Source organism: Lepisosteus platostomus, chromosome 13 (genome assembly GCF_059453375.1).
Source record: "Lepisosteus platostomus isolate fLepPlt1 chromosome 13, fLepPlt1.hap1, whole genome shotgun sequence".
NCBI classification, from domain to species: Eukaryota; Metazoa; Chordata; class Actinopteri; order Semionotiformes; family Lepisosteidae; genus Lepisosteus; species Lepisosteus platostomus.
Window position 1 is genome coordinate 8,645,521 of NC_142623.1, and position 23,974 is coordinate 8,669,494.

The 23,974-nt window shown below is 36.6% G+C and overlaps 1 protein-coding gene across 2 annotated transcripts in view; it reads left to right on the forward strand.

Moving 5' to 3' along the window:
• The window catches only part of pacrg (PARK2 co-regulated), a 106,756-nt gene that overhangs the window by 44,324 nt on the left and 38,458 nt on the right, over positions 1 to 23,974 (forward strand). For both annotated transcript variants that reach the window (XM_088602995.1, XM_088602996.1), the window contains exons 3-4: positions 14,343 to 14,514; positions 21,316 to 21,465. In XM_088602995.1, coding sequence (XP_088459121.1) covers positions 14,343 to 14,514; positions 21,316 to 21,465 — 322 coding nt within the window. The remainder of the gene's footprint in view (positions 1 to 14,342; positions 14,515 to 21,315; positions 21,466 to 23,974) is intronic.

The window sequence follows — 23,974 nt, forward strand, 5'->3', positions numbered from 1 at the left end:
TCAGCACAGATGCTTGCAACCAGCATTTTTAATAGGACATATTTTACAGCTTTCAATGTAATCCTGTTTGGGCTCATGCATTTCTTTAAAGATCTGCTTGGGAACTTCACGCTCAGAGCCCACACAACAGGATGAAATCAGAAAACGGGGGAGTGTTGGCAAGGATCCAGAATTGCTCCAGGAGGAATTTTATCATTCCCCTTGGGTACATCATTGCATTTCATTTTTATTACATCAAAAACAACCTGTATTAAAATTCAGTTCTGTCATGTTTGCCTCAGTATAAAATATGTAATTTAACAAAATGTGCTTTTGGATTAAAATTCAATAATGAATTTCCCTGTTTTGCTGTTTTCTCAATCCTTTACCTACTTTTATGGTGTTTAACTTTTTTATGATTTCAGTTTCTAATATATTCCCTTAAGTGAGTACTTAATGTTATCTTCACATTCCAGATAATTTATTTCTTACTGTGTACTCACTGATACTATGCATTTACTGATATATACATTGCTGTTGTTGCAAAGCATCTTTCAGGACCCTATGCAGACGACACAATCCAGAAGGAAGTGAACAAACACAGGGAAGAGACGAGGCACAGGGCTGGTATGAGGGGGGGCGTGGTCCAGGGCGAACAGTTCAAAAGGAGTCTAAAGGGAAATCCGTGGTGAGGCAAATGTCCAGAGCCGGGTGATCAATCCAAGATGAACAAGACAAAGTTAAAAGCTGGAGCGGGATCTGGCGAGGGGTCGTAGACAGACGAGACAAAGTAAAAAACCGGAGCGGGATCCGGCGAGGGGTTGTAGACAGACGAGACAAAGTTAAAAACCGGAGCTGGATCCAGCGAAGGGTTAGGGGCAAAAAGGGGGAACGGAACCAGGCACTCCAGGTCCCGGACTCGGCTGGTTCAGGAAACCAATGCAGAGCCCAGAACAGAGTGAGCGTCTGGCTTTTGTAGGGAGGCAGGAACAGGGAGCAGGTGCACAAAATCAACTACAAAGTGAAAGAGCCGGAGCGCCCTTAAGGGGGAGGGACTACAATCGTGACAGCTGTATGCTGTTGTTTCTGCATCAATTTATGCTTAAGGTTTCATGCAAATAAGCTATTATAAGAAAATCTTTAGTTGAAAGGATTTGTCAAAGCCAGGGACTGGAACTAGACATTGTGTATGGAGATGCAGCTACAATTGAAGGTGTGTCACTAGTAACCCTTGGCCTCACAGCATGGGTCAGAAACAGCAATACACCTGTTACACACTCTTTTACCTGCTTCAAAACTGCATTCCCTATTCCACCTCCTTCCCATCTGCCTAGGTGATGAACTCATCTCTCAAAAAGATCTCAGAAAGATCAAAACACACAGAAGACACCCATCTCCTGATAATCTTGCAAGACCACCTTCCTTACTATACAAGAAGAGCAAAGAGCAGTGTGGATATCTTCTTCATAATACATTTGACATCACTATATCAGTTTTCTGAAGCTGTTGTATACTTTAAATATAAAACATTAAGCTCATGAAATGTATTTTTATGTGTTAACAATCATGCAAATATTGTGAGAATGATACATTATAGAGACAGCTTTTTTAAAAAAACTGGCAAAATGTATTTATCTTTAAACTATTGTTTTTTATATAAATCTCTTATTCTATGACTGTTACAGCGACAATACTTTTGAGATACTAACGATGTTCTAATTCAACTTAACAGTCAATTTTCAAGTCCTTAAAATTTTAAACTCTCATAAAATACTCTGCATTAGGGCTAGTGATTTTTCATTCAATAATAAATGACAGTGATCAGATCTGCATACATAATGAGATTTTGATGAAAACTTCTGGATTGTAGCATTCAGGCTCTTTGCTGAGTTATTAAAGTCTTTGTCTAGAAGGCATTACCACTACAGAATAACAACAGAGCACCTAAGAAGTGCATTAGAAATGAGATATACATTGTATTTTTTCCAAAAAATGCAAGGCAGCATACAACTGGAGTGGTCAAATCCGGATTTAACTAGGGGACGTCAAACACCACAATGTTTGTTAAGAACGTTCATTCCATTAATTCCAGTATTCTAAAACATCCCATAAACATGCTGCTGTGGGATCTGTTTGGTTGGATTTTACTGTAACCCCTTCCCAAAGAAAGATGTCTTTGATGCCGCGGTTATTGTTCTATGTACTTCTGGCACAATCATGTAAAAGCACACATCTAGGAACTGCTTGTTTTGTATTTTGGAGTGGTATAGTGGGGACGTTTTTGATAGAAACACAAGGACTGCAAACATGATGTTTAAGGATAAAGATCTAAAGAGTCTAGTGATAACAAGTGGGTCATAAAACCTGCTAATGCATTTTTTCTCATACAGTCATACAGTGATAATTTGCTAAGGACAGTACTGTTAATATGCATTTCCACATCAGCAGGCCTGTCTCATTTCCATTTTTGAACATTTCTAAGCCTTTATTTAACCAGATAAGCCACGTGAGAACAAATTCTCTTTTAGACTAACTTTTTTACCCTATTACTTTCTCAAAGTGACTCTAGATCCAGTGTTGTGAGGGGATCTGTGTGGGGAGCAGTTCTTCCATTTTCTCAGGATAGCTATGATTATGGCTAATTACAATGATGAATGAGTGTAATGAGGGTACTCAATCAAGTTTTGGATTTCATGCATGATCTCTTTGAATCAAGCTTGGAGATGGACTTCAGCATGTACCTGAATTTAGGACACTTGAAGAGGGAATGGTCGTATCTATAGAATGTTGTACAACAAGAAAAGCCATTTTACTTATTATATACCTTGTCTTTTAAAAATTCACTGAGGAAAGGCTGAGGATCTGTAAAGATCTTAAGTAGGCTACTATGCCTATACTGTTTTCACTATATAATGTAAAAAAATACCAATCTTGCCTTTCACTCACTTTCACTTAACTTCAATTAATATATTTGTTACTATAGTAAGTTTGGAATCCAAATCTTCATCTTCAGTTCAATGTGGAGTTAATAAAATAACTGGTAAACTTCACAGAATGCTGGCAATTTCTTACATATAAACATGCCAAAATATTTTATTTTTTTAATAAAGAGACTTGGTTGGCTAAAAGATAGTTTATAAACCATTTTTATGTTTGCCAATATGTATTTAATATTTGTATTTTCTACTTTATATAAGAGCTTAAGAGATGTGTTAATTAAGAAAATGTGTATATGTAGGGATTCTCTGAAATATCTAAAATGAGAGATATTTGGCAGCTAATCAATGTATCCTTTTTTAATTCAAGATAATATATGTATAATTACACATGCTACATGTCTCTCTCTCTCTCGATTTGCGTCCACAATGCACCTGAGACCTTATAATCATATTATATAAAATAACAGAACAATAATAATAATAATAATAATAATAATAATAATAATAATAATAATAATAATATATAGAATGATATAGAATATATAAAAATAATAGATTACAACAAGAAATGTCTTTGCCATATAACCTGCTGTTTCTGCCCCTGTTCTTGTTTTATCTTCTACAAAAGGAGGCCATCCTCATTTTATCATATTTAATTTTTATTTTCTTTTTCATCACCCTCACCACCACATTTTACTCGGGCTTTCTACAGTATGTACAGTAAACTTCACTATTCCTTCATTATTTACAAAACTTTCCAGAACATACTTGCAAAAAAATGTTATCTCATTTTGGTTTGCCTCTTCTCAGATACAGAAGTAAGGAAATCAACTTTTTTTTTTTAATGTATAGTATGTTGGACACAAAGTACTTTCAGCACTGATGTTTCATTGTTAAGCTTACTACCTACTATTGAGTCACAAAAAATAAATATTTTTTTCTCATTCCAGAGTTTTGTTTATGTAGTTATGTAGTTAATGTCCACCCAAAGGCACATTGGTGTGGTGGAACTGGATCTCGTTTATCTGCTAGCTACAGTATGTGTGCATTCCTCACATGGAGTGAGAGTGCAGGCCCTCCCAGGATGGCACATTCCACAGATACCCTCGACCTTTGTCTTTAATAAGAAGTGGAAAGTTTGCCCCCAGCCTTCCAGCAGCCCGGGCAACCAGTGATCCAGCAGATCATACGATTTTATGCCAACACAGGAATAGTCATTTATTGTTAGCAGGGCATGTCTGATTTAATAATGGACTTTTGTTTTAGGTAACCAATGTGTACCTTCATTCAATTCTGTGCCACTGCATTGACAAGAAAGAGATGCGGCCAGCCACTAGCTTTAGAGCAGTGTTTCTGCAGGGTCTGTGGAACTGAGGCATGGCTTCATATTCAGCCTAGGGCGGCCCTTTCATATTCCTCTTGCTGAGTGGGTCACTGTAAAGTAAAGGCAGCTAAAAACTGAATGTTGTGTAAGAAACTTTACAGACAAAATTGAATACCTCCAGTTGACACTGGACTTTCTTTTTTGACTCTGAAGAGCAGTCTTCATGGTACTGTGTGAGGTCCCACAGAGTTCAGAGTACAACTATCTAGATATCAGCAATAATTTGTCAGAACTCTCATCTAATCCTCAGATGTCTATCTTTTCTAAGTTTACGATCTGAGATCTCTTTCCTTACAGTCTCTTTTCTCTCTCCTATAATAATGTTTTGAAAGATTTGTTTAAAAGTCTCATATTAAGACATTTTTAAGAAAACATTTGAATAAACTACGATTAGAATACAATTAGAATGTGTATTTTTATGTGGATTTAAATCACCAATGTTTCTAGAATGTTCTGACAATCTACTGTGGCCACATTCTACCCAATCACCAGAGTGTGTGTCCATGTTTTACTATAGATTTGGAGGCATTTATAAGGCATTTATTTAATGGTTCATAGGAACTAGCTTTAAATTCATTTTAAGAAATAAAAAAATGCAGAAAATATTCTGAACGGTAATGTATTGTCTAATCCGTGTGACTTTGCTGCCTTACAATGAGATAGTAATCTTATGTGCCTCTGTGTCTTTCTTTTATAGGAAAAATGCAAGCATAAGGGAATGGAGAACTTTTAAAAAATCACACATTTTAAAAATAAAATGGCCTTTTAACAGCTCCACATTAAACAGGTTGCAACACTGAGCCCAGTTTTCATAATGAGTTTGACTAATAATGTATTACTTATTTTGCCATTGGAGCTCATAGACTGGAGTCACAATAATGTGTTCTGTAATTACAACTCTTTCAGTTTTTTCATTAGCTCTAAAATTGCATTAAATATCAACATTTTGTAAACTTTAAATGTTTTTTTTTGTCCTTTAAAAAACTAAATGAAGCTTGAAAATCATTTTGCAAGAAGTGGAAAACTTAGATCTTTGGTAATTTTTTGTTAGCACCTACAGTAACTTTCAAGCAGTACAGAGATTGCTTTTTACCTCTCAATTGCACCGGAACGGCAGAAGAAGGATTAAACCCTTATTGAAAAAGCTCTGGCTGCACAAATCTAGAGCTATTCTTGATTTTAGTGATTTTTTGAGCTCGGGTAGAATTTTTTTCCACAGCAAACAAATTTGTCTATTTGATACATTAATTACTAGACTCAAATTACTAAAATGAAATCCCAGCCAGAGAAACAGCACACAGCCAGCATTAATTCTGCAGAAACAATTGACTAATCAACCACTCTGAACTGGATTATTTCAGGGAAATTTGTCTTTTGTCATTACTAGGCTAGTTAATAAATGGACTAGTTTGCAAAATATGCCAGCTGAATTGTTCTTTTGTCAGAATGAGACCTCATAAAAAATGCAGAGTTTAGACAGAAAAGCTTTATCCCAACACCTTTTACAGGTCAGTGCTTCTATGATGCTACCCGCCTGAACCTTTGCCTGAAATGTTGACCCAACTTCAAAGGCTGCCTGAGTCACCTTTCTGGGAGGAGGCCGCCTCTGCATCCTGACCTACCTTTCAGGCAGAAATATTAACATCTCAGTGTCAGAGAAATATGCTACACTGTGTGCTGCGTTTGGGTGATGGAAAATCAAGCACTCCCTTTACATACAACTGACAAGTCTTCCGCAACTCTTGACTGAACACCTTATTTCAGATTGCTCAGAAGAGCATAGAAGATTGATTCATTTGAGGATCATTGGATTTAATGTCCATTTACAATGTTTAATTATATACTTTTTACAATATCTCTACTGTCTTCCTACATATTTAAAAGCAGACATGGAAAATGAATCTAAATAATAGTGATGTAAAGTTAAGAGTTCTAGTTTACATTTCTAAATTTCAGTGCCAACCATCAGCTACATTACAAAAATAATTATTTTTTTTAGTCTGTGGTTGGCGAATATCTCTTAATTTCCTAAGTCTTAAGTCTTATGATAAGTCATGAGTCTACTTAGACTTATTAGAAACACTGAATAATGTATCTGAGTGGGAAACTGGTCTTTATGCTTCAGCACATACTGGGTTTATTTGATTTCTTTGCAAAACCTCATAATAAAAATTATATAGCTTAAGTAAAATTGTGGCAACAGGAAAAGAGGCATTTTCCTAGCGTTGGTGGAGGAACTCTGGCTTATTTTTTTCAGTAACTGTCTATTGGTGCCACATAAATAAATGAGACATTGCCTTAATGATCTGGTAGCAGGCTGTTAATATGTACAAGTACTGTAGGTAGTTGTACCAGCATACATGGGCTACAAAGGAACAGGTAAAGGTTTATTCCATGCTGAAAGGAAAAGAAAAGAGACACAATGGCTCCACAGCAGAAATTGTGTGTCTCTTTTCTTTTTCTTTCAGCATGGAATAAACCTTTACCTGTTCCTGTTAATATGTAGGGAGATTCAGGAAAAAATTGTGAGAGGGCTTAAGGTCCTTTCCAGGTTTGACTAACAAGCAGAGCTAGAGGTTTTGTACATTGCAGAAAATTATATCACCAGGGGTTCATAACAAAAAAGAAAAAAAGGCAACATCAGCAAGATATATTTTGCATTCAATTAAATTTGATAAAAGTTTAATTTTTAACAGATTCTGTATTACTAAAAATAATAGTGTGTTGATCAGTATTAAACAATAAATATGGCGAGAAAACATTTAAACAGGAAAATAAATCAATGCTTACATCCCATCCATGGTATTCCCTGCCTTGCCCTCATTGCTTGCCAAGATAGGCTCTGGATACCACACAACCTTGAATTGGATGAAGAAAGCAGTTAGTAAATCAAAATATCCCCCAGAAACTGAGGAAATGGATTCTGACATATTTTGTCAATGTGAGTACCCCCAACCCTTCACTCCCAAGTCCCATGGAAATAAATGTTGTTTCCCTGTGAAGAAGAATGGTAGTGCTGATCGTCACTGCGTCAATGTGATGTAGCTTAAAAAACTATAGCCAAAACCCTGTGTGCTAGAGGCCTTAAAGGAGCCTAAAGCATCAGCCAGAGCTATTTGTGACAAGATGTGGTACAGAGACACTGTTTTCCATTTGACTTTTTTTTCTGGTTTCTTTGTAGAGCTAGCTAATGAATTTATCTTCTGCATTCTGTAGAGGGATTGTTTTTTTGTGAGAGCAGGTACACTTTACACCTGGCAAATATTTTGCCATGATTCATTTTTTCATGTTTTCCTTTCAACACAAATTTGAAATGGAAACAAAAAGGCTGGTGGTCAGTGAACGAGCCACAAGAAGGAACAGCCCTGATATTGGCACTGCTCTGTAAGACTTTGGAAAGATAGATGAGGATTACATACATGTAATGTGGAAAGTAAGACAAATCCTGCATTGTAGTCCATTCATTGATGGATTTTAAGTTGGCCGGCTCTTCACTTTATTAATCAATTGATAATTCAATCAACTAATTAAGGATTTGGTTTACAAAATAGCATTGGAATGTATGCATCACAGTAGACTTCTAAGGTACTGTTCAAAGGTTTTGTTAAGCCTGTTATTTCCATAATTGACCAACCGTGTTGTACTCCCAGCACAAGAAACTGGGTCCGAGGCTGAAGCTGTTTAAAATTATGATAAAGTGTTTTGACAAGGTATAGAAACAATAATACAACTGCTACACAAAAACTTAATGGACATAAATCCTTTAATGAAATTGTGAGAATCATAGAAATTGCACATATTTAATATGATGTGAATGCACGGCAATAATCTACAGTAGATAACAGTTGGTATGGGTTCATATTTGCAGGTTCACAGGGAATAAGTACAACAAGTGAATTGCAGTCACATTTTTAACCTTATACATATTGCAGACAGCACTAGATGCTGAAACAGTCAATTATCCTATAGAGTACATCTCTTTTCCAGCTGCCACAGGTTTTTCACTTCTGGCCTAATTCCCTCTCCCTATTTTAATCCCCAGTACAATGCACTGCGTAATCTTGTCTTTTTTTTTAGTTTCACCTTTAAAACTGGATCAGTTTCAGGGGAAGTCTCTGGCTCCCAGTGATGCCAGGCTCGGTAGCATGCTTAATTCTTTTCCATTTTTTGACTCATCTTAATTGTGTAAAACATAGAAAGGATAATAAGAACCGTTTTTCAGTGCTATTTTGCTATGAAGATAAGGAGGGTTAATATCGGAAGTACATTTCAACAGCTTTCCACAGCTGTTTAAACAGTTACCTACTGCTTGGTAGAGAAGATAAAATATTTCAAAATAAAAAATATACTTTTCCTACTCAAAATAAGCCCTCACTTAGTTTGAAGAAGAGCATTTTGGGTGTGGGATTATACGCATCTAAATAAGGTTTAGGTACTTACAATCCAGTCTGTTTTGTTTTTCAAAATCACCCTGTATATTTCTGCAAAAGAACCTTTTATTTACTTTTAAGAACATAAACAAATTATAAACAAGAGCAAGTCCTTCATTTCATCCAACTGACTTTGTTGCTAATGTAGCGGAGTTAGTTTGGACACATAATGTCATCGCCCTCCCTGTGCGTAGCAGGGACCTCAGCCGCCTGGGGTGGGGGAGGTCTCCTCTAGCTCACTCGGCTGGCTCCCGGTTGCATTACGCCGGAGACCCAGGTTCGCACTCAGGTGTTGCGGGACGAACCGGCAGGGTGGAGAGGCAAGGACACGGCCTAATTTTTTCAGTGATTGCGTTCAGTCGTTTCTTGAACAATGTCAGAATTGCATCACTTCATAGTCTCCTCTGTCTGAGACTGGGAGTGTGTCTGCTGGTGTCTCTTCCCAGGATTGGTACCAGAACAGCAATATAATTTTTGGTTTGTGGTGACTTTTATTGTATACAAAATTCTAAATATATTATTAATGCATTGTACAATTCTAAATCAAATTCCTTTATTATTTAATTATATGCTTTTAACTTTTTATGTCCTAACATTCTGATGGTCTTTTTTGTTGTTTCCCCACATTGTCGAGAAGATGTAAATGTTATGTCATGACATATCTCCACCAAATTCATTTTCATAGGCAACTTCTTCAGGCTTAGTGTTTTCCACTTGAAATGGCTTTTCTATGGTGTTGAAGGAACAAGTAATAGATTTATTCCATGCTGAAAAGAGAAGAAACAAAACACAACGTTTTGGCTGTGGAGCCTTCTTCGGGTGTATGGTTTTGTGTGCTATTGTTTACCAGGGCACATCTATATGTCTGGTGACCCTTTGCACTGACATTTCTGCCCTCATTACCCCAGTGGTCTCTTTCCTTCCTCCTGAGGCAGGCATGACATTTTCATTCAGCTATGTCAGTGCACATTTTCCTTGGCTTTTTATTCACATGCTCACAGAAGCAAAACATAAAAGAACATCACCACAATCACATCCACTTTAGCAGGTCTGCAAACCATTCTAACTTTTATGTGAAACAAAACAATATGCAAATGACTAAGATGAGTGTTTCATGTTTGGTGTATTGATTGTTCAGAGACAAAGTGGAGGAAACACATTTTACTGATAATTTGTTTCTGTCTTTAGCCAGAGGCTTATTGTTTCTTCCTTTGTAAACACCTGAGTTACATATTTGTTTAACATATCAGCCATTTCTCTTTAATTATTTAAAACTATTAAACAATTAAAGTATGGTCTGAACACAGAATGTGGCAGGCGAAGTCATTTACTGCCGTCATTTATTACTGGTATCTATGTTGAACACATGTGTGGCCTGAGATGAACTAAACAGCTGAGAAGCTAATACAAGTAAATATGAAAATAATACATAATTTAAAATATTTACTTCTAAAACAAATTGTTTGCTTTCTTTTTTTCCACATAAACAGTTTTGTTTTTAAATGTGTTGCATAACACAGTAACTATGCATAGCAATAGTTGCATAGTAATGGATCGTTCAGTGAGTGAGAGATAATGGGTACAAACAATTGTTTTTAATATTTCAAGAGCAATAGACAAATATTTTGTGACAGAGATGGACAGCAAACTTTTTCTTGAGTGCAAAAACTCTCTTGCTGTTGTGAAAGAGTACATGTTAAATGTATTGGTATAGCAAGTGTTTTATTTCAACAGTCAGCCTTATATTTACCAGTACTTTAAATGAGCTAAATCGTTTACATTGCAGCCTACACATTGACTTAATCCGAAATCCATAATGTATTACTTCTGATTTTATTCATTAAATTGCTTTTATCAACAATAGTCCTGTAATATAAACCATTACATTTGAAAGAATCGCTGGTTATTGTTACTGTTCATGGCAACACAAATATGTGATGATGAATCAGGTGAATATTGTTGTCACAACATTAGCTTAAAATGAGGTAACTTTATTTCATTAGCTGTGTAGTTGTTACATTGTAGCCCAAGTCCTATAATATCTGTGATATACAGCCCTTACTACTGTAAACTTTGGACACTCTTGTTCTAAACGTTTTCCACTTTCACCACTGAGACATATAATTTCATCCTTCATTGTTCTTTAGTTGTTGTATTGCTGAAAATACTTTTATTGTTTATTTTAGTCTGCATTGTAAAATTATTTTCTGTTGTTTACGGACTGTGTGGAAACACTCATAACAGCCTCAAATATGCTGAACTTTATTATATCAGTTAGTTTTAACGGTGAAGACTTATTTAGAGAACAATTTTGTAGTGTGACCAATCCTATCATTGTGAACAGGCCTATATATTTATCTGCAAAGAACTCTAAAACACATAAACAAAAAATTATTGTAACATGCAAGTCCTCTTTATGACATATTTTTTAAATAAATGTTGAAAATCCTTTTTTAAATGAATGTTGTTTTATTGCATCATTTTGCTTTATTGTATTTCTTTGGCTGGAGAATCTTTTAACACTGTCCTTGAATTGACCTAAAAGATCCAAGGTTTATTGTCAGATCCAACTGGTCCAACAGATCCAACTCTAAATATCAAAATGTGTTTCTAGACTGTGTGTATTTGTGTATATGATTGGTTGTGTGTGGTGGGGGTGTGTGGGCAGGTAGCTTTTCCAATTGCGTTTTTGTGTTAGGGCCTGAACCCCTAAATACCATGCCGTACTCTTGATCTGATGTTAGAAATCCAATTGCGTCATACTTTAGCTTTATGAAGCATGACTTGCTGTGCTGCCTCACTTACTGCAGACCATTTATAAGCTTGTGTGAAGCTTTTTCCTCCTTATGATAAAAATAATGTGCCTGACTAATTATAGCAACACTGCATGGAGAGTAAAGGGAATACTGTAGCCTGTTTTAGATTTACTGCCCCCTCCCCTTCATGCCAATTACTGTTATCATCACTGTTACCAAGGCAGATCTGCATACAACATGAACCCATGTCAATGGTGCTGTCATGTGCTGTTAGTGGCAATACCTTTGTGGTATTGTGAATGTCATGAATGACGACATTCATGATGACTGACATTCGGTGTCTGTTTAACAATGCACGTTAAACTCAACAATAAAGAACATGTGTATTAATGCAGATCAGAAATAAATAGTTATCTGTTATAAAACAAGTGCAATTCATACAGTATGTAACCTTTATATCTATAATAAACTTTTGAAGATTTAGAGAATTCATACGTTACCAGAAAGCTGCTTGTTCCTGATAAAGTTTATGGCAACCTGGACCCAATCCCAGAAGCATAGACCACACAGGATGAGATGTCACTCCATCACTGAGCACACACAAGTACAAGCACACCAACACAATTTAGAAACACCTGTGTCACCTATGTCTTTGAAAGGTGTGAGTAAACTGTAGCACCTGCTGTGTGCAGTCATGTTAAAACCTATACTATTAACCTGTCTGATTTGAAGAATCATTTTATACTAGTATACAGTACACAGAAGCCTGATCCTGTCAGGTCACAGAAGTTAAACAAGGTTAGGTGATGGTGGTGGACCAGTAGGTGGCTCTACATGTGTGTAACTTTGAGATCCTTTCACATAACAAATGCTACAGAAATATAAGCAATTAAAGAAATTTCCTTGTTGGATTTCTTTTTAATAAGAAAACTACATTTACTTCAGTAATACCAAAGACTGGATTCTTTACCTGTGGTGAAGAACCCATAGAGATATGAAACAATTAGATTTTTTCATTTTTCTTGTGGCAATAAATAATAAAATAAGGAAATCAAATTAATGTAATATTACTGGAACTGGCAATTACTCTTCCCTACAAGTGTAGAAAAGACTGGCACAGGATTGACTTTGGTGCTGTTATGGGTGGCTAAACGTTTCACTTAATCTTTTCAAGCATTGATTTAACTGACGTAACTGCTCATCTCTTCTGACTTGTGTCTACAAGGCATTTAGCCTTGAGGTGCAGCTAATTGAATGAGGGTGGCACTGTTTTGTGGTTGAGTCAGCATTGCCAATGTGATGGCAATGTTTTGTTGCAGTCCACTAATTGTTTAGACAGGGATCCTGGGTGCTCCTGCTTCATTGACTTGAATGCAGAGAATAGGAAAGACTTATTATATGCTCTTAAAAAATTAAATCAGTGGGTGATTCTGGATTCTGCTCGTTATCCATCTGCCACCACCTTAGTAAGACTCCTTACCTGTATCAGAGCCCCTAAGAACTCACACAGCCTGAATAACATAGATCCCCAAGCATTCATTTACATTTTTAAGAACCATTGTTTTGATTCTCCTATTTTGGTACATTTTAAAATCTGTACTACACATCTGGATAATTTCCTAGATGATGGTTCAACTCTGGAGGCAGACTAATAAATGGTTAGGGTTGAGCCAGTGAAACAAATGTTGGCAGTGTGTTAAAATAAGTTTTTCCTGTGCTTTTCCCTGCTTAGGTTCTAGATTTTGGGAGCCAGACTGAAGCTCTAACATTACGCTTTGGTCCGACTACAGTAACATTAAAATGGGTGATTGTCTATAATATGCTAGTGGATTTCATGTTTACAATGTCTGAATTAACACTGTTACCCAAAGTTTAATCTCCATCCCAGAATCTGACAGTGTCAGAATCTGTGGTCTTCATATTCCTAACATCAAATATTCTCACCTCTGATGGATTTTCTTTCACAGCATCATGACTTGACCACAGCAAGAGGTCAAGGTTGGAAGAAAATTACCCTCAGTGTAATCAGCTGCACCTGAAAGCTAATGTTATTTACTTGCAAGGGCATTACTGTTTGCCTGCAAATGTGTTTCAGGAGCCTGGTTTTGATGTCTAGTATGAAAGACACTAATGGGGACCCACAAGGTCAAACCTTCAAAGTATCTTCCAGTGGCTCATTGACATTCTCACTATCAGCAGTGGAATCTGACAGGGTTTTAGTCATGCAACTGTGTTAGAGACCCCTGACTGATCTGCAGTGTTTATCCTTCCTTTGTGAAAATTTCCACTGATTACACACTCACTCATTTCAAAATAAGATGCACTTTATAGCCTCTTCATGTTGGATAGCTGGTGTTTCTAACTTGAACAGTATGGTATACCTCTCTGTAATCACTCTACTGTTCAATCATTTCACTTTGCATGGCTGGTAATTTTTAGAGGGGGCTTATAACAATTGAAATAAATGGACTTGCATGAAACCACATATATACTGTTATTTTACAGTCTCTTAAAGCTTTTTCGAATATGTGTGTTTCAAGACTGAAACATTATTTTTATTTGTAGTTACAAGAAACAATAAGGTAATTAACAAGTAAATATCTAGATTAAATTCTTGAACGCAATAAAACCCTGCAGACAGCTTGTGTATTATTTTTTGTGTATTTTTATAGACACAAAAAAGAAGATATACATTTCTCCTCACCGTGCGCAGATAGAAGACTATGATTTATTAACAATATTAATAAAGTTGTTTTTGATAGAATACATTTGGAATTGGAATGCCACAGATAAAGTGGATAAATGCAGGTAATGTATCTTAAGGGCAGTTTGCCATGTCTTTGTCTTTGTCCAGGTGGAGATTGAAAAACTGGACTACCACCACTACCTGCCTTTGTTTTTTGATGGGCTGTGTGAGACAGTGCACCCTTATGAGTTCTTCGCACGACAGGGGGTTCACGATATGCTGGAGCATGGAGGCACCAAGATCCTCCCTGTCATCCCACAGCTGATCATTCCCATCAAGAGTAAGTCTAGTCTGGACAGGGTTACTATGCTCATCCCACAAACAAGAACATATAGAACATATTCTGAATCCTGCACTGATAATTGGTATTTTTCAGATCCATGTTTTTAGTTACCTGTTATTAAGTCTTTCAATAATGCATCCAAGATAAAGTTTTTCCTTCGTGGTGAGCGGGAGCATCTGTGAATACCTAAAAGCTACAATGACCTACACTAATAATAATAATATTAATAATAATAATAATAATAATAATAAACTTTATTTTATATAGCACCTTTAAAGGTGGCTTCTCAAAGCGCTTTACAGAATGACAACAACAATAAATAAAAATAATACACAAGATAAAACACAATTACAATATATAGAGGAGACCGTGGATGGTGGTACTAAGAAAAGCAGAGGGGTGAAGAATGGAACCAGTTAAGTAAAGGCTTTTCTAAAGAAGAGGATTTTGAGTCCAGATTTGAAGGAGTTTAGAGAAGGCGACTCTCTGATATCCTTGGGGAGAGAGTTCCAGAGCTTGGGGGCATAACAGGAGAAGGCCCTGTCACCCATACAATGTAGACGGGCTTGGGGGACATTAAGGAGAGCAGATTTAGAAGAGCGAAGGTTGCGAGGTGGGGAGTAGAGTGATAATAGTTCAGACAGGTACTGAGGTGCCAAGCCATGTAGAGCCTTATACAGTAGGTGAGCATGAGGATTTTAAATTCTTCACGGAATTTGACCGGAAGCCAGTGCAAGGACTCCAGGATAGGAGTCATGTGATCATTAGCATTAGACCTGGTCAGGATTCTGGCTGCTGAGTTTTGGACATACTGCAGTTTGTTCAAAGTAGATTTAGATACCCCAGCAAGGAGAGCATTACAGTAGTCAATTCAAGAGAACACAAATGTTTTGATCAGCTTTTCAGCCACAGTTAGTGATACAGTAGCATAGGGCGTAGTCTAGCGATATTTCTGAGGTGAAAAAAAATATGTTTTGACAGTATGCTGCACATGTGGGTCGAATGGTAAGCCAGAATCGAATATAACCCCAAGGTTTTTCAATTTAGAGTGAAGTTCAAGTACAGAACCGTCTACAGATAGGGTTACAGGACTGGCTTTACGAAGTTGAAGGGGGGTGCCAATAAGCATGACTTCAGTCTTGTCGCAGTTACTCTACCGTTCGGAAGTACTTAGTGTTTTGTAATATGAACAACCAGTCGCTGGTCACATTTTCACGTGGGCAATGAAAATGCCACAATCTTGGTATTGCCCTTCACTGTCTGACCTTCTAAGCTTCCAATGCAAGCAAGGCTTCAGACCTTTTACTGCCTTCAGCCAGATGCCTATTTGTGCACACACAGACACAAAGTGCAAACGAAAGGAATCCTGCAAGCAATGCTCTGCACTCTGAGCTCTGTGTCAGTTGTTCTCGCCTGTTGAGTCCATGGCCAGAGCTCAAAATAAACAATCCGTTCTTCAGCACCCCCCAGTTAAACACAAAGTGGTGACAGACAACCTCAACAGCAGGAGTAAGACCACAGGGACAGTGAGGCCATTCCATTAGGGCGCCAGCAGAGGGTATAAATAGAAAAGAGAGGAGTGGAAACATTACTAATTCTGTGGCACTACTGAAACTTTACAAAAAGGTATACCTTTTCTACTTTAGTTGTTTTTGTTTTCTTTACTTTCACATTATATGCTCTTTTATGCTGTATTAATTATTAATTGCTTTCATTTTTGTGCTTAAGTTCTTCATCCCTCAGTGTACTCAACTGTTTCACTGCTTCAGACACTTATATGTGTATTTATCCTAGCTGGTGGCTCTCTGGGTGTGTTGTGCTGCCCGTTTTAACAAGACTGAAACCACATCTTTGGAGCTTTTAAGATTATATTCAAACAGCATCTGAATATGAGATACTTACTTTTTAGAACATCCTCCCGCTCACACAGTGACTGCTAATACCTGGGCTTAGCAAGCACAATCATTTGCCTTCTAAGGCTAGACCAAAGGTAATATTCTTTATGAAAATACACACATAGTTATGATAATGGAATTTTAAATGCATACCGTTATGAGTTTCTTCATTATTAAAAGATGCACATTTCTGACCATGCCGAAACTGCTGGAGCATGTCTCCGTATTGCAGATTAATTGCTTCCAAATGCAGAAAATAAGCCTCTGTAATCTTAAACGCAAAAGTTCTCTAATGTGAGTATAACCACAATCTCATTCCGGCACTTATCAAGTTGAATCAACACTGTTGAACATTTTGAATTTTGATGATACCCTAACTCCCAATACCCTAATGTGAATCCATGATATATCAGTGTGGTTGCATTTGCAGATTGTATTATTGTGATTATTATACTGAATATGTATGGTTCTTTGTTTTCAATCTTTATGTATTTTCAGTTTTGGAATTATCTAGAGAATGATGTAACACAGAAAAATAAAAAGCCAGCGTGAAATGTAAAATTCCAGCTGGGAAAAAATTCAGGGCTGTCCTGTTATTTAGTTCCTTCTGTCTTTGTTTACTTTGCTATTGCTCACCATGCTACAGAATGAATACTGCCATGAAAAGAGTTTAAAGATCAACCAGACTAAGTCCTGCTTTTAAAGTAATGTCATAAACAGACAGGTTAAAAAATGTCTCCATCCAATGATAACTCCCCTGTACATCATTCCCTTGTACATCACTCTACATGCTGTGGGTTGCAAAGTATGAATAAAAAGAAGGTAGCCTTAGTATCCCACCTATGTTGGCACAAAAGTTGTAACAGTGGACTGAGTTGATTAATATTTGTGCCATTAGGAGGTGGGGTATGCATATAATAAAAAATGCAGAGCAGGGACAATTATCATTAATTATTTCAGGTGGGTAGCTGCGTCAGCATGCGTAGGCTTCAAAGGAACAAGTAATAGGTTTATTCCATGTTGCAAAGAGAAGAGAGAAAACACAACGTTTCGGCCGTGGAGCCTTCTTCAGGTGCCGTGGAGCCTTCTTTACACCTGAAGAAGGCGCCACGGCCAAAACGCTGTGTTTTCTTTCTTCTCTTTTCAGCATGGAATAAACCTATTACTTGTTCCATGATTAATTATTGCTATAATTAATTATGTATTTTTCAAGCATAATAAAGAAATGGTACTGGCTCAAAATGTGTTAAAAAGCCATTTGTTTAAATAAACAAATCCTAGTTGCAATTTAGATACTTTGAGACATGCTTTTTAGGAAGCTTACTTCTAACTTTAACATACTTCTAATATATTTCCAGTTATAAGGCTCAAGCCCAGGTATTCAATTTTCATTCTCAGATATTACTTTTGGTTTGTTCTTTTTTTCTTTCATTTCAAGTTCTATTTCAGTATATGGACAAGAGTATGTGATTTGTGATATATATGTAATAAATAATAATGTCCTAGCATAATGGTATTTTATTGGGTTTCTTAATAGGTTTGTACAATAACAAAATCTAGGGTTCTTTCTCATGTATACAGAGTTTAGAGTAACATTTTCACTGTCTTGATTTCAAATTAAACTTTCATAACTGTAAAACCCAAGCTTAAACAAGAATACATTTCATTTCTGCCAAAAAAAATCTTGCAAATGTCACCTACTCCTGACATTTAAGAAACAGGATTTATGAATTTTATGTGCTACCAATCTAATAGGGTTCTATGAATAAATTATTACTTAGTTCATATAAATTCTAGCACAATTGATACCGAACTGATCCAACTGAAGCAGCAGTACCCCAGTCAGCTGGCATGATCAGATAAATAATTAAGTATACCTACAGTCCAAATGCCAAAGTCAAGCAAACAGTTTATGCCCATAATTATTATTTTACTGTGTATCATATATATTCCTGTATACTTCAAATATAGCCCTGGAGTGCTATATGAACGTCTATGTACACTAAGAAACTATTTTGAGAAAGGAAAAGAACTGCTCTTTCCCCTCAAGACACAATCCTACAATGCCACAAAACCTAATTACAAAAAAAACAACACTTTATTCTCAGCAGTGTTCTTGTAACTGCAAAAATATTTCAAGTACATATAGTTGTAACTTAATCATAATGCCAAATGGTATTCTATATTTGGAAACTGAATGTGCATTCAAACGATCAGCTCCTATTAGATACATTTTCTGATGTCTTCAAAGGATCTTTATAATATCTATTATATGTTTCAGAATGTCTTTTTTTTGCCATTCGTACCCATACTTCTTTAGATGTGAATCCAGTGTAGCACATTAGAGTCCCAATTTACTCTCAAGATAAAAGTGCTATTTGAATGAAAATTAGTTTGCATGCTTTGTGTTTCTACAGTATGTCACTGCTCTGGTGCTGTCATTATTCCAAAACATGTTTTTGCTGTGGCTTTTTTGAAAGAATAAACTATCCTATAAGGTGCTGTTTATCTTGTCTGTTGTACTACCATCACTTCCATAATTGTCCTGGTGTAAAAAAATAAATGTGTCATGTACACAAGTGTCACAAAGGTCAAGAGCCACCTTATTCTCTGAAAAAACAAATTCTCCCTTTGTATTGGCTAAGTAAGGGATGAATTGAGTGTTACTGATAAGCAGATGTTTTGAGTCACCTGAGAGCCCCCCCCTCCAATTCTATGGAAGTGACAGATCTGTCTTAAAGAATCTCCTCACAGCCCCCTGAGGAGGATATCTGCAGGAGTCTTGGTTAAGTGCTGTCAGCCAAATTGCCCCTGATTGGCTTTCTCTTATTTCCACTCTATAGCTGCATTTAAAAATGTCTGATTGCAGTGGCTATTTAAGCTAAAGCTGTAGAAAATTGATTTTCAGGAGAAAAGGGAACAAAAATGTTTCATTATTATTGCTTAAAGTGGTTGCTGTTTCTTCTTTGTGTGTTGATGTGATCTGTTTTTTGTGTTCTTCTCAACAGAAAAGTTCTGTTGGGTGAAGGTGTGCACAGTGACTGACATGACTATTTCATCCTATTTTTTTATTTTTTTTTTGTTTAAAATCCTGTATTGGACATAGAATATGTTCCAGAGATATCTGTGACCATTAGTTGTGTGTTCCAAATTAGCTAACTTTTAAAAGTGAGCTAAAACATCTCTATTTCCAAGATGTCTATTTGAGTTCAATGAAGTCATATGCTCTGCTAGAAGTTGGAATTCAATAGGTTTTATGTAAACGCTATGATCCAACTACTAGAGGAGCATTTTACTGGCCAGAGAGTGGGCTTCATACTTTTATGACTGACCTCACTCCACCTGTTGCTTACTGATATCTCATAAATATGTAGTGCTGCAGCTGTTGTGTCCTCTGCACAATATAAAAGGGCCAAAAATAACAATAAATAATTGATATTGATCTCAAGTGTATCCGTATATGCTGAATTCACTTGTGTGAAGGACTCTTTCTTAATAAGAATGTAGAATGAAGTATGGATACTGAGTTAAAGAGAATAGAAAGATCATGCCTTTAAATGGTCATTTTAAATGAACTTCTTCACTGTTCATGCTGTAACAACATAACCTGTAATGCCAGGAAATATGAGTGATAAAAGCTGTTATTATTTTGTAAAGGTGAGCAACTGAAATAAACATTCTTGTAAAAAAGCAAAAGGTGCTGTGCCTCACACGCATCTTCTTCAGCACTTAAAAGAAACTGAGTGAATGTTACTTATTGCTTCCTTCATACTGTATATTGACAGTGCTATAGCTGATATTTATTTAAATCATCATTAACTTGAAACTTGGCTGTAAGACCAAAAGATGTGTTTTATGGGTGCCAGAAATAAAGTGAGCTTATGTCTTGTTACCATAGCATTATGCAAACCCACTAGAATATAACATTATTATCAGCCCATTTTTGTTGATTTAGTTCACTGCATATTCGGTTAACCTCTCTAATCAATAAATGGGGTTATGTGTAAATGGGAAATAAAAAAATCTTGTCTGTTGAACAGACAAGACTAACTGTGCAGTCCTGTATATTACTTGTGGCCTAGATGACTCACATATGGTTTCCACCAAATAAAATTGTTAAATTAGGATCTGAACTCAAACTGAAGTAACAAGTATTTCTGAGATTCTTAAACATAAATCAAATCCTGCTAAAGATCATCAGCTTTTTTATTAATATCATTTTGCTTAATTTAATGTAGGAGCTGTGAGATGCGGAAGAAAACTAGCAGAACAGACCAAACAGATACTGAAAGGAAAAGCTTAGACATGTTGTGTTAGTGTGTTTTAAATCAATCATATCATGTGAAATGAATTTCTGGAGTATAGTGCAGGCCCACTGAGACACAATGATCTCATCAGGGGGTGCAGCTGAACAAAATCTACAGCACAAATTAAAAACGCTGGGAAGATGATGATCTATTGGTCCAATAACTGACCACATTTAAGATCCTTGCATCATCTGTTGTTTTTCAAAGAGTCTTTTGTTCAAAGCATGATTGCTGCTTCTGTTTGGTATTTTGGTTCATCTGTGGATTGGAAAATGTGACATATAACAGCGGAAACATGGAAAATGTGAAGAAAATTGCTTGCAACAAAAATCTGACTTCTAGATAGATGAGCAAGAGTGATAACCAGCAGGTTTCAGATAGAGGATTTTAGAGTTCCAATTTGTCATTTTATTTGTTCTCTCTCTTTCTTTCTCCTGGCACTTAGGAGATGTCAAAGGGCAGAATCAGTCAGACATCAAGGGTTATCCAATTGCTAAAATGAGATAACCAAACCTCCACTGATTTTCATTGCTAAAAAATACAGTTTGCTTATGTATTTTAACAGGATGCCCCTGCTGTTCTCTGTGCTGTTGCAGATGCTCTGAACACACGAAACAAGCAAGTGATCTGTACCACGTTGAAGGTCCTGCAGCACCTGGTAGTTTCAGGAGAAATGGTGGGAGAGGCACTGGTGCCTTACTACAGGCAGATCCTTCCCATCCTGAATATCTTCAAGAACATGAACAGTGAGTTCTACCTTATTTTGCTCCAGGTCAAAGCGGTGTCTTGTGCCCTAGCTCCATCACTGGGGACTTAACATTATGTTGTTATGTTGTTTCTTGCTTTTTGTGATATGAAAGCTAAGCCACTGAAGCTAAGCAGGTGTGAGCCTGGTCAGTACCTGGATGGGAGACCTCCTGGGAAAAACTATGGTTGCTGCTGGAAAAGGTGTTAGTGAGGCCAGCAGGGGGCGCTCACCCTGCAGTCCACGTGGGTCCTAATGCCCCAGTATAGTGACGGGGACACTATACTGTAAACAGGCGCCGTCTGTCGGATGAGACGTAAAACCGAGGTCCTGACTCTCTGTGGTCATTAAAAATCCCAGGGCGTTTCTCGAAAAGAGTAGGGGTGTAACCCCGGTGTCCTGGCCAAATTTCCCATTGGCCCTTACCAATCATGGCCTCCTAATAATCCCCCTCTATGAATTGGCTACATTACTCTGCTCTCCTCCCCACTAATAGCTGATGTGTGGTGAGCGTTCTGGCGCACTATGGCTGCCGTCGCATCATCCAGGTGGATGCTGCACATTGGTGGTGGTGGAGGGGAGTCCCCATTACCTGTAAAGCGCTTTGAGTGGAGTGTCCAGAAAAAGCGCTATATGAGTATAAGCAATTATTATAATTATTATTATAAATATCACAATGCAACCATAATCCATAATTGCATTGATTTGGTAATGAATATAACTTAAAAACAATGCCAAAGCTATGTGAATCTGCAGTAGAGTTAGACATAAATGGGTTGCTTCTGACTTCATTTGAATCTGTAAATATCCTGGAAATTTGTGTTTTCAGTTTTCTTTCTTTAGTCAGAATTACTAGCAGAACAAAGCACACATACACGCTTACCCTCAGTAGTTAGACATGTTCTTTTGGCTTCCATGTGGTGAATAGGGTTATACTCAGTTAAAAAAAATAGATAAAAAGAACTGTTTGGACAGGAATCTCATTATCTCATTATTGTGTTTTTAGCCATGGCTATAGTTTATGGGATATACTGTATGTTAAACACTGATGCCTCCCACTGAATATGATAGAAAGAACCCCAGATTGAAGAACATCCCAAGACTCACATGTGTTTCTGATCTTTTTAATATAACAATAGTAAGGCCAGTAATTGTTACTATTAGTCATAATAGGGCATTTATAGATTGAGTAAGTGCTACTGCATTTCACATAAACTCCAGAGGAAGATCAAAGTTCTTCTGAGGCAGAGAAGGGCAAGCAACATGTTGCACTGGAAATGAATCATTTTGAAGCAGGATTAATAAAAGCGCTTGGTGTGCATTCTTTTTTCTTCACATTTAATCTATATCCATTTTAATCCCATCATTTAATACTATTATATTATCTGTTCCGCTAAAAAGGACGTGTATTAATCTTTTTCTTTATGTAACTCTTCCAAATATTAGCTTTCAAATCAATTCCATAACCATTGAAACTCTGTATTTCATAAATGCAGTAGTTAGCAAGGCTGCCCAGTAGGAATAGTTTATCTTTGGCTGGTAGCTGGCTGTGTACATTAGTTATTTCTTTTCTTTATATCATTTCCCTGCAATTTGGCTGCTATTGAAATTTGACCTTTTGAAATGAGTTACTGGCACTGTTGAATTGATGAAATCGTAATATAGTGAATTATGCCTTGAAAGAACCTGTTGGGAACACAAACATATTCCCTTGTAATTTAGTGTTTGGTCTGTTGAAGTTTCTAACTATAAATATCTTATGTAAGGGGCTTTTTAAGGGGAAAGCCAACAAGAGCATTAATTATAAAAAAAAATCTTAGCAGCAAGACATTTGAGCATTACAATTCTACTGTACAATGTGAATATTAATATTTTCAGAGAAGATATTCTGAATTAGTAATGACAATTGCTTAAAAACAATAGCAAAGCTATAGGGCTCTGTTGTAGTACTAATCCACATACATAATTCAAAATGTATAAGCTTCCCTTCAGTTCAGAAGTAGCCTACCCAGTCATTACCTGTACATCCTGTTTCATAAGAAAGTTTATAAATCAAAATCTTCAGGATTTCACCCACACACTAAACCTTCTAATTTTTCATCCTGGTTTGTCAAATGGTACCTACCATTATTATTATTATTATTATTATTATTATTATTATTATTATTATTATTATTATTATTATTATTATTGTTTCAATGTAGAGTTTCTGCTGTTAAGCTTTTCCCTAAATCCTGTGTTGTGTATAAACAATGTATAATCCTTCTCGTTGGAAAAATAGAGCTGGATCTGTGCTAAACTAATAGCTTACATGCCAAATTGAAAGATTTACTGTCCAGAAACCCTGTGCCCTCATGCTACACACAGAGGACCTTCATATCTTCAGTTGTAGTAGTGTTCTCTACCAGTTCAAGTCATTTCTTTGTTCAGTCCACTGCAAACAGACAACTTTGTACTGTCCTTCCCCAGATCTTCCGCCAATTGAATTCCACGTGCTAGGCACAAATTTC